The sequence below is a fragment of the Rhineura floridana genome, chromosome 17, assembly GCF_030035675.1.
Source record: "Rhineura floridana isolate rRhiFlo1 chromosome 17, rRhiFlo1.hap2, whole genome shotgun sequence".
Taxonomy (NCBI): domain Eukaryota; kingdom Metazoa; phylum Chordata; class Lepidosauria; order Squamata; family Rhineuridae; genus Rhineura; species Rhineura floridana.
The window spans coordinates 24,739,214-24,750,550 of NC_084496.1; the positions used below are offsets into that span (position 1 = coordinate 24,739,214).

Below are 11,337 nucleotides of genomic sequence, written 5' to 3' on the forward strand. Positions count from 1 at the left end.
GGCATTCAGAGTTATACTGCTGCCAGCCATAGCAGTAGCCATTGATAGTCTTCTTCTCCATGTATTTGTCTAATCCTCTTTTAAAGCCGTCCAAGCTGCTGGCCATCACTGCCTCCTGTGTGAGCGAGTTCCATAGTTTTAACTGTGCACTGCGTGAAGAAGTACTTTGTCCTGAATCTTCCAACATTCAGCTTCATTGGATATCCATGAGTTCTAGTGTTACAAGAGGGGGAAAAACCTTTTCTCCGTCACTTTCTCCCTGCCATGCATAATTCTATACGTTTCTACCATGTCACCCTTTACTCACCTTTTGTCTAAACTCAAAAGTTTTGTCTAAGCTCAAAAGAGCTGCAACCTTTCCTCATAGGGGAGTTGCTCCATCCCCTTGATCATTTTGTCAAATCAGCAGAGTTTAAGCAAGGTGTGTCAGAGAGGCAGCTTTATCAAAGCAGACCTGCCACGGAAAGGCAAAACTCTGCCTCTCTAAATCCATGTTACGTAGCACAGCTGGCCTCTTGCACTGCTGAACGACAACATTTTGCAATCGGCGTTCTCCAGTCCTCTCCCACCCTCCTTTGTATCACACACAGGACCTCAAAAGTATAGTCAGGACAGTTTTTTACTAAGCACAATAAAATCAAGAATTTAACCACAATATACACAAAGGGTTATATAAGCTTTAAAAAATACAACCAGGTTTTTTATGTATTTCAAAAATATCTTGAGCCCAAATAAATAATTTCTCCTTTTCCCCCTAATGTACATTTTATCATTGTAGTCACTGGGTGTTTAGTATGGTTTTTTTAAGCTCTAGTGCAGAACACACCTTAACAGCACGAACACATGGAAGGCATGCTGCTCCACTTTTCTTCAACAAAGACACTTTTTTCCTCCTCTCCAAGCTAAAGTGTTGTGTACATACAAGTACAGACAAGAAACCTAACATGCACTTATAATGAGTCTGGAAAGGAGGAGAATTGGGGGGGGGGGGAGGTGTTGCTTCCACAGAACTGCTAGCCCAGTCCAGTTGAGATGGAGAGAGACCAAATAGTTGATATAAGAAGAGCAAAAGGCAGAAACTGCAGGTCAGAGCATTTATGCTTTCCACAGCACCCAGGAGGGCTGCAATCCGAAACGTTATGATCGCAAGGGGATCAGCACCGGATTAGTAACGCTATTTGTCTGTGAAAGCAGACACCCGTTGACATATCTCAAGAGGCTGATCCTGCCAGAGCCATCACATTTTCCATTGTGAGTCGTTCACCTCACCTTTGTGTGATGTTCCCCTTGGATCAACCTAGTTATATTTGCTAGACTAAAGCAGCAGAGATGTGCAAACATCTCAATGATCAAATGGCTAGAAAACCTCAAGTAAGTGGCTCTTGCTGAGAGGAGGAAGGGGAATCAGCCTCTCTTGAGTCTACAAATCCCTTAATCATTCATGAAAGAGTTGGCTCCGCCAGTGGACTTCATCCAATCCACCTCCTGTTCAACATTAATTTCCCCCTTCCCTGTATTAACCATGGTGTTGTAACACATCTGCCATGAGCTTACAGATAATCATGGGTTAGCTTTTAACCAGGATTTGAAGCGGTTGGCACTGCTAGCATTAACCTTGGTATGGCTGTAAGGTGATACCATGGTTAAAATTGACTAGGAATGGGAGAGGATGTTTGAGCCGGCATGGTGTTAACAATCTGTTAACCATGGTTAAGGACAGCAGCAGTTGTGTCTTCAATGGCTAATGACATGAGAGCACAAGACTAGTTTTCTCTTGCTCCACAAATCAATGAACTTTACTAGGCTCTGCAGTTCTTTTGGCTAAGGATTGCTTCTTCGATCAGGAAGGCACCCGCTAGCTATAATTGCCATCTACATAGATGTGAATCTTTATTTTAAAAAACCAGCAGTGCATGCTGTTAAATCTGTGACAATCTCATGAACTGCCAAGACTGATTCCAGAGTCTTTATGGTTCACAGACCTGTTTCCTTCACACACAATGTTTATGCATATTTGCAAGTGTAACAGGTCGTTTTTGCATCTACAAAATAAGCGACGCCAGAGCCCTCACCCCAGGCTGAAAGGCAAGCAGGTATGGCCACTGTGGACCCGGCCCAGCAGATAACTTCGTCAGGGATTCTTCATGTATTTCTGCTAATAGTGCAAGCTTTGAAAAGCAATCCATAAGATATTCAGGTGTGCGTACAAAGAAGGGAAGGTGTTGCTCAACTAAATCAGACTAAAAGATTCTAAACAGCCTTGGGGTGGATCCAAGCTTGGGTGCTTAAAGCCCTTGACCACATTCACACCATACATCAATTCCACTGTTACTCCACTTTAAACAGTCATGGCTTCCCCAGAAGAATCCTGGGAAATGTAGTTTGTGAGGGGTACTAAGAGTTAGGAGATCACTATTCCCCTCTAGTCCCCAGAGTTCTCTGGGAAAAGCAACTCTGAGAATCGTATCTCTGTGAGGAGAATAAAGACTCAGTCAGCACTCTTCACAAACGACACGTCCCAGGATTCTTTGCGGGAAGCCATGACTGTTTAAAGGGGAATAATAGCGGAATAAATGTGGTGTGAATGTAAGATTGTAAGATTTTCTGTCTCATTTTCTGTCTCATTACAGCATCAACAATCCCAAATTAACTGTAAATGCCCATTTCTATCTTGGCAGTGGGGAAACATCTAAACACACAGCTACTGTACAAAGTAAACTTTTTAAAAAAGTTAAGGTGAGAACTAGCTATGCCTTCTGAAGGACACATACATTCGTCAGTGATACAGTAAAACGCGCTGCTTCCCACCATGAAAGCAGGAAACGTCTAGAAATGAAGAGGTTGAGATTAAGGGAGATGGCACAATGAGAAAAGCCTATTAGGTGGAACTGACAGACTAGGGTCTAAAATTCCTATGACTAAAAGTCTTAGGATAGACCTAGACCAGCCTTCCTCAACTGCTGATTGGGCTGATGGAGGTTGTAGTCCAAAACATCTGGAGGGCACCAGGTTGGTGAAGGCTGACCTACATGTTGTCGACAACGTGGGGAAGCCACCAAAAATGGTGTCCCACAGGCCAAGCTGATTGCCTGAAATGTCCAAAGAAAATCATGATATAATATGATGTCACATTCTATGGCTCTCACCCTGTAGCAGTAGTAATCAATGGGGAATGCACATTGTGATGATTTCACAACATGAGCAAATGTTTCCTAAACAGTACAGGAGGACTAGACTCAAGGAAGGCATTTGGGGTGACAAGTCCATATTTTCCATAACATCCTACCCTTTCAGATGAGGTTAAACAACTACATTCAGGAAGGCTTTTCTAAAAATCTTGGATATTAGTGGTCCTGCATAATCTTGTCAGTGATAAGATGCCAAAGTTATCAACTCTCTGGCTTCTGTGATTTCCAAACAGGCTTCCTCCACAATCGTTATGAATGAACCGGGTGAAAATCACCTGGATCAGCTCCGTTGTGGAGTAAACAGCTTAGAGGGTGGAGGGAAATAGAAAGCGACTCAGGGAAACCATCTGAGATGTGAAACGCTTGTTAAGTTAGCTGCCTGCTTTGCTGAGGTGCAGGTAGGCAACACCTTGGCAGCCTGACTGTGCTAGGAGGGCCTGTCTGCATCAAAAGGTGGAATGCCATGCCTGCTTTCACCAGAAAGCCCTTGCCTGTGACTTCATGGTGACCGAAAATGTGGGAGAAACCATCCCTCCCCCATTTGAGAACAAAGGAGCACCAGGGTAAGGTGCATGTCATTCCCTCAAGATCCTGCGTTTTTCTCTAATATGAAACAGCAAGGTGTCTTCTTGAGAGTGCCCGTTACACTCTCTGTACATGAGGAACTTAAAAGTGCAGCATTAACACGTTTTTTACACACACACAAACAAATAGTGCAGCTTTTAAATCAAGTTTTCCAGAACTCTTAAAAACACTACACCGGACACTCGCTCCTGAAGCTTCCTCTGGTAATCAGAAACTTTACATTCAATTCCAGAACTCTGTCTCCCATAATGACATTGAACAGCGGTTTTTAAAATATATTAAGTCCAGTTAACTCGTAAAACTTGTGTCTCGTTGCCAGCCTCCCAACACAGGGAACAGAAAAAGAACATTTTGAAAAAGGGGAAATAAAATTAGTAAGGCGTTTCTGCGCTCTTAAAATCTACAGCCAGCTGGCCCACTTGGGATATGCTGCGGCCGTACTTTTCTGCAGCCAAGGAGATAATGTAGCCTCGTGGGCGATCTCAAGTTTCCACAGGACAAAAAAGTAAAACACAAATTCTACTGAATTCAACCAGAATTAGACAGATTCATAAAAGGCCAAAATGGCTAGCATCCAGTAGAGTTTGTGACTTGGGAGGAGTTGGAATGAAAAACCCTCCGCCTCCAGTCGGCAGCAAGCTGCGTGATCGGTGACCACCCTGATGTGCAGCTGCGGCAGAGGTAGTAAAACGGTTGCAAAGGCTTGGGGTTCAGATAAGCAACATGGGGGAGGGGAGGTGAAGTTGGCAGCTGCATGTACCAATGGGGACCCCCTCTGGGGCTGGTTATACTACACGAGGCTAATGAAACCCATCCACCACAAAGCAGCATATGAAGAGAGGAGGCCTAATCCAGTACTTCTGTTTCAATGACACCTGAGTGCTAAGATTTAAGGACACTGGGCAATTCCAGAGACCTCTCCCAGTGTGCTCTTAGAAGCAACTGCACCGGCCGATGTGACGGTGTCCAAAGCACACCCTTCCTAGCCCCAACTTTCTTTACATTCCCCCGTACTGCAGAAACAGAGTGAGCAATAAAGACTTGTGTCTTCCCCCTCTGGGAGAGGCAAGCTAGATGAAGTGGACTATCAAGACACGGCGCTCGCCATCACACTCCACCAACGCCCCTTTGTGCTTTCCAGAGTTCAGAAGGCCTTCATCACACTTCTGACCTGAAGAGCCAAGAAGGACCTCGTGGAATTCTCTCTCTGTTCCCCAGGGATGCACAATGCAAGGAGCCGTTATGAAAATCACCAACACTGAAAAAAGACCCAAGAGATCGGTTAGCTTCTGGCTGTGATATTCAGGCAGCTGAACTTTTATATTCAGGCAGCTGAATTCTTATCTGATTAATTTTTTTTTGAAGTAGTAGAAGTAGTTAACACCACTTTCTACTATATTCCCCTTAAGCTTTTGAAATACATTTTTGGGGCTCATTTCACTTTCTAAAAATGCACAGAAGTCCTCGGTGCCACTTCACCCATACATACATAGCATTGGCCACGTGCCAAGAAAACTTCCTATAGCTTTACATAGCCTACCACTCCTTAAAAGAGGCTATTTCCCACCTCCCACCACTCTCCCATCTTTAAACAGCAAATTAAAATGCGTGAATGTCCCTTTTTCCCAAAGAGATGTGACCGGGATTTTAGAAGTCTAATTTTAATGATGCTGGCTTAGCCACGCTGGAGTCCTCCATATCATCATGAAAATTCTCAGTGACTTAAGATGTTGATCATGGAATCGTCTAGGCTGGCAAATAGTCACCGATGAGCACAGGTGACTGGCATGACAAGGGGAAGCAACAGGGCAGGCCGGACGTGACTAGATTTTGTACAGACAGCTGGGCACGTAATCAAACCTGAGCACTGGGCTAAAGCCACGGATGGGATCCTGAATGTACTGCAGCTTCAGAAGCTCTGCGAGATACTGGACCACTTTGCTGTCCTCGTTTGCGAGCCCTAGCTGGATTTTCAGAAAGTTCAGGCGCCGGGATGCCACGGACTCCTCCGTCTCTCCCTCTTTGATGGGGAGGTGCAGATGGTGGCAGAAGGTGTACAGAAAGGCCTTGGAGCACAGCTGGGTCAAGATGGTCTGTACGTGCATGTAGTAAGTGCTCCCCCGCTTGATTTGCGTGCGGTGGTCGGCAAGCCGGGGGATCAGGGTTCCTTTGTATTGTGGGCAGCAGAGAGTCTTGCTGTCAGCATCCAGGATGCTGATGTAGCGGCTGTAGCGGCTGAGAGAGTGGATCACGTTGACACGGGACAGAGAAGATGTTCTGGAAAGGAAAGGGAAGACACTTGCAGACGTGGAAGCTCTGAAGCGGAACAGCTATAGGCATGCAAACCTACCCCTGGGAGATGGGAAAGCGAAGTGGCAGAGATTGTGAGATGGGAGGCTGGCCGCTCAAATCTCAATTCAAATTGGGATCTGGAATAGGAAGTAACATCTCACTACCAACTTGCTCCCCCAACAGCTGAATTCACCTGTTGCGCTACCAGAGAGGGATCAATTGGCCAGCCGTGTTTCCAGCTAGCTAGTGCTTTCATATTTAACCTTTGGAAGGTTTCTGATATAAGTACAGAAGCATCTGACATAAAAAGGACCACTATCACTGCTCCTGCCATAACAGCACAAATGGTGAACAAACCAGGCATATTTCTGAGGAAGAGTGATCAACGCATCCCTCTTTGTCAATGGGAATCAGTTGCCGTTTTGCCCTGCTGCCAAGAGCCAGAATTGTGTGGGTTCTGCATTCTGCAGGACCGTCATAACTGGCCGATTCTTTCTGTCACAGCCAGCAACAGTGGTGTAGCGAGGTAATTTTAGATTCGGGACTTCACAGTTTTTCTTGGGAGCGCAGATGCTCTTTAGATGGTAATAGGTATTGCTTCAATTATTTCAACCTGTGGCAAAATGTGGCGAGCCATCCCTACTGGGCTCCTGCTGGGAGGAAGGGCGGGATATAAATCAAATAATAAATAATAAATACCGTGCCTGGAAGCCCTCCTGCTGAGTGGGGCCCTGGCTATCTGCCCCAGATTTCTGTCCCAAAGGCACCGCTAGCCAGTGACGATGGGCATCATCTACAGCAGGGGTAGCCAACGGATATTGTTCAACTCCTACTCCCATCAGCATGGCCAGTGGTAAGAGTTGACGGGAGTTGCAGTCGAACAAGGTCTGGAGGGCACCATGCTGCTAACCCTAGGCCTAGAGGGTTCTCAAATCCCCATTTTTTTTGTTCTGCGCAACGATAATACTTTATACTTGGGCAATTTTAAGACGGAACCAAACTGCAGTAAGGGCCTCGTCACAAGAGGTGGATGGGAGACTGCCACTTCCTATGTTCCTTTGGCTTTCTAGCGCTACATTGTGCAGTCCCCACCGTATACATCAGGGATGCGAAACCTCAGGCCCAGGGGCTGGCTGCGGCTCTCCAGGCCTTTCTATCTGGCCCTCGGCATTCTCCCCGAGCCATGACCCCTCCTGAGGCCACATACCCTGCTGACTGTCTACCACACTCCCCGAGTGCTTTTACCTGGCAAGAATACTTCTTGCTTGCCCAGACATAGAAGTAGAAATATGTGAAGAAACGGCTGGTTTTTGTGATGTGAACTATCATATCTGTTGCTCTGCCTGTTTTTGCCTGTCCCACCCTGCCGCCTCTGAAGATTGCCCATGAGTAAATGTGGCCCTCCGGCTGACAAAAGCGTCCCATCCCTGATGGGCAAATGTAATGCCTGAACCAGGCAGGTCAGAGGCTGGCCGGCAGCGATCTGTGCACGTGTGGTGTGCACATGTGGCAACAGGTTCAAGGGTCCCTGGGGCCACAGAACCTGCTGAGGGCCAGATCTGGGACGGCTGGGCTTACACACTGTAGGACTGCAGGGCTGTCAGCTGCCTAGACTGCTTGCATGGAGAGCAAAGCAAACTGTGCAAGTTGATCCTGAGAGGTGCTAACAAGGCTGTTACAGGGGTAGGGCAGCCCCCCCCCCAGGAAAAAAAACATGGGAATAGCCCTTCTCAAAACAGGCCAACCTGCTATTATGATGGGAGCTCAGGGTTGTATCCAACTGGTAGACCCACTGAAATTAATAGACCTAAATTAGTCACGTCCGTTAATTTCAATTGTTTAATGGGCCAGCTCTGAATAGGGCCAACAATAAGTCATATCCAATGTTAGCCCTACTCAGAGCAGATCCATTGAAATGAATGGACGCGACCAACTTCTATCTATTAATTTCAAGGGATCTACTCTGAGTAGAAGTTGGTTGGATACAACTCACCCAAAATGCTGGACTAGAAGGGTCTCTGGTCTGATCCAGCAGGACTCTTCCGATGTTCTTAAAGTCTGGGTGGGTTAGTTTTGTTTTTACCTCTGCAATCCAATCAGCTTCCACTTCTGAAAGTCTGTGATGTGCAAAGGAGATGTGGCCCAGTGCTTCACAGGCTTGGCGTACGCACCACAGTTCGGAACAAAAATGGAGAGTGCAGTGACGAGTTTCTCTATGACAGCCTTGTCTTCCCCCAGCACTATCAGTGTCCTACCGCTCAGCAGAGAATATATTGCAGGGTGAGCAAAGGGATACTGCCGGATGAATTTCAATGCGTTTTGCCCAGCCTTCTTCTTGTGTCTTTCTCCAATATGACTGACAGGAGGAGATGGGGAAGGAGTCCTGTCTGAGCTGGTGGAGGCTGTGCTGCTTATGTAGCTGGTGGAGTCTGAGCATTTATCCAGGCTAATTTTACTTGTCTCTTTGCTGCTGGAGAGATAATGTGGATCAAGTTCATAAGTGAGGAGGCCTCCCAAGACACCGTCGTGGGAAGAGTAGTCTGTAAAATTCACGTGAAATCCTTGATCCCCCTGCAGGTATGGCTGGGGTGGGATACTGACCACGCCGTCGTCATCACAGGGTTTGGGGGTCATAGTGGGCTGAGGCTCAAGAAAGTTTGGACTCTCTTTTCCAATGCAACAGGCAGAGTCCACAGGGAGTAGGTTTTCTGGTTCAGGATTGCCTTCCATCTCTTCAGTGTTGTCCAGATTTAAAACAGGGCTAAAGCGAAGGCCTTCCCCTTCTTCATCTGCATAAGGCTCTTCATTAATGGCACTTGGGTAACTCGCTTTAAAGTCGTCAGGAATCAAAGCCTCTGAAGGACATGTGCTAAGGACCTCAATGCTGTCCTCACTTATGGTCCTTCTGCTGACGGCTTTGTTCCTCACTGCTTGCGGACTTGGCTGGGCTTCTGGCATGTTTGCCTGGCTTTCGGACAGAGTCAGGGTAGCAGCAGATTTTTCCGTTCCCAAAACCTCAATGCTTTCACCGCTACTGACGCTTCCTTTAATATCTGCATCAAGGTACTCAATATTGTCATGATGGTCATAAGTATTAGGGTCAGTGGCTTCTGTTTCTTGTGTGTCTTCAATCTCCTGATCCATCTTTATGGGCACAGACTCAACACTAGATTTGTAAGATCCCAAGCTGACTAACAGTTTAGGAATATGACAGACTTCCAAACTTTTGGGATTGGAGTTGTCTACATTAGATCCCTGGTAGCCATTTAACTGCCTTTCAGGTGGCCTTTCGTCAACAAGGAACATCTCTTCAAAAAGGAAGTTGGTAATAGTTTGCTGTTGTAAAAGTGCTTTGCTGATCTGATTGGTCAAAAGGTAGCAAACATCCCCTCTGAACATTTTCTCAATTTGACGTAACTGATCTAGAGTCTGGGTGAAAAAATAAACATCACACAGTTCCTGAAGGGTTTTGAGTTTCTTGTCAAAGCATTTGGCAGATTTTGCCTTGATGAGTTTTGGGGTGTAAGAGGACTGCCGAGGATAAAGATGCATTTCACTGGGTTCATCAGATTTCGAGGTAGTAAATCCTTCCTCTGAATTGTCATCCACTTGCTCTGTTGCACATTCTGGCTCATAAGGATGAAAACCATCTTTCAGCTTACTATAAGGGTATGACCTGATTTGTTTTAAAAGATCTTGATGCTCAATGATAGATTTTTCAACACTGGCCAGTTCATTGGCTTTCTCAATGGCTTGTGTGGTGTAGAACCCTTTTTCATTGCTCTTCTTCTGGATCTCAGTCTCGTTGTGCAAAACAGTTCTAGTGTAATCAAGGTCTTTTAGTTTTTTCTCCAGTTCATTCGCAAACGCTTTCCGGTTGCCAGTCTTTAAGCATTCTGAAGCCTTGGAGAACTCCGCAGAGAGTTCCTGAAACATCTGCATAATTTTGTGCTCATCAGCAGATATGTAGGCCATGCAGAAAGGCCTGACAAAACCTCTAGCTTCGAGATCATAGAGAGTCAGATGATGCACATAAGCAAAAGCTCCTTCCTTGGAATCGCCCAGCACTACTTTAGAATCCTCCACAAAGTTCAGCTTAGGGTAAGGGCACCCAGGAGGGTGCCCCACAAAGGAAGCCTGGTAGTCCACTGACATGATGCGGAGGGAAAAATAGTTGAGATCAAATGTTCCGGAAACTTTGGCATCATCTGGGACGGTGAGCAAGGGCTGGGGGCCCACTTGCTCTGAGAACTCTGAGATAAGGATGAAGTCCCGGGTGAACTTGGCGCCTGAGAGCTTGGACCAGGGGTTGGTCCCATGACTGGCAAAAGGGAAGAGCGGCACAGAGTATTCCTCAGGTAAGGCCGGCTCACTGTATGCCTCCTCTTCATACTCATCTTCTTTGGTAAACGCCACCACATCTGGGGCACTAATCATATTTCCAGGTGGTCAACCAGAATCCATTGGTGAAGAGAATGAAGGAACAGAAGTACTCTTCTCCCTCACTGGTTCTGCTGATGCACTGGTCTCTGGAGTAGGAAGACAACCTTCCACAGACCTAAGCAAACCAATTACACTCTCCCCTTTGCTTCTCTGCTGAAGAGGGGCACTTTCCTCTCAACTGACGGAACCAATTGCACTTCCCCTTCACCTCCCTGTCCAGGAGACCATTTGCCCCACACCTGAAGGAACCTATTGCACTTCCCCTTTACTTCTCTGTCTGGGGCAACCTGCCCCGCAGCTGAGGGATAGGGTGTCAATCCTCTTCACCAGCTGGGCCCGGTGAGGCAAGTCCTTTCATTTTGGGGTCAGATTTCCTACTCCAATCCCTCTCCCTTCTTTTGAAAGCCCTTGAGTTTAACTACCTCCAATTCAAGGCTACCGTCTACAATCAGCTTCTCAGAAACTAAGAGCCTTTTTGCCCAGGGAATGGAGGAGGAGGAGCCTCTCTTTCTCCGCCACCCTTCGACTTACCCTTCCTGGGAAATGGGCCCCTCGCCGATTCTTCCTAACCCTTTTTTTCCCCTCCAAAAGAGGTGGGCGCTAGGACCAGCCCGACTCCCCCATACACACCCTGCCTCTCTCTCCCCCCCTATTCTCCCTCTGCCCCGCGCCTCCAACAGGAACCGTCACTTCCCCCTCACAGCAGCCTCCTGGCAGCCATCTTGGAATCACATGACCTGCTATGATGTGACCCGGATGATCCCGGAAGTTATTCGCCTTAAAAAAAACACCGGCAAACACACTTGTTCCCTCACGAATAACTTTCCTA

At 46.7% G+C, this 11,337-nt stretch overlaps 1 protein-coding gene across 1 annotated transcript; it reads right to left on the reverse strand.

The window, feature by feature from the left end:
* Positions 1–601: 601 nt before the first annotated feature.
* On the reverse strand, positions 602–11,188 carry SMCR8 (SMCR8-C9orf72 complex subunit). Its single transcript, XM_061599770.1, has 2 exons — positions 8,149–11,188; positions 602–6,050 (listed from the first exon to the last, which is right to left on the reverse strand). The coding sequence occupies exons 1-2, from the start codon at positions 10,500–10,502 to the stop codon at positions 5,597–5,599; spliced, it is 2,808 nt and encodes a 935-aa protein (XP_061455754.1). The 5' UTR covers positions 10,503–11,188; the 3' UTR covers positions 602–5,596.
* Positions 11,189–11,337: the final 149 nt, after the last annotated feature.

Bases quoted from the DNA above. Each gene is read 5' to 3' on its own strand.
- SMCR8 (XM_061599770.1), bottom strand. From the start codon at position 10,502: ATGATTAGTGCCCCAGATGTGGTGGCGTTTACCAAAGAAGATGAGTAT. The intron at 6,051-8,148 runs GTAAAAACAAAA...TTTCCTTTCCAG, and splicing joins AAGCTGATTGGATTGCAGAG to AACATCTTCTCTGTCCCGTG.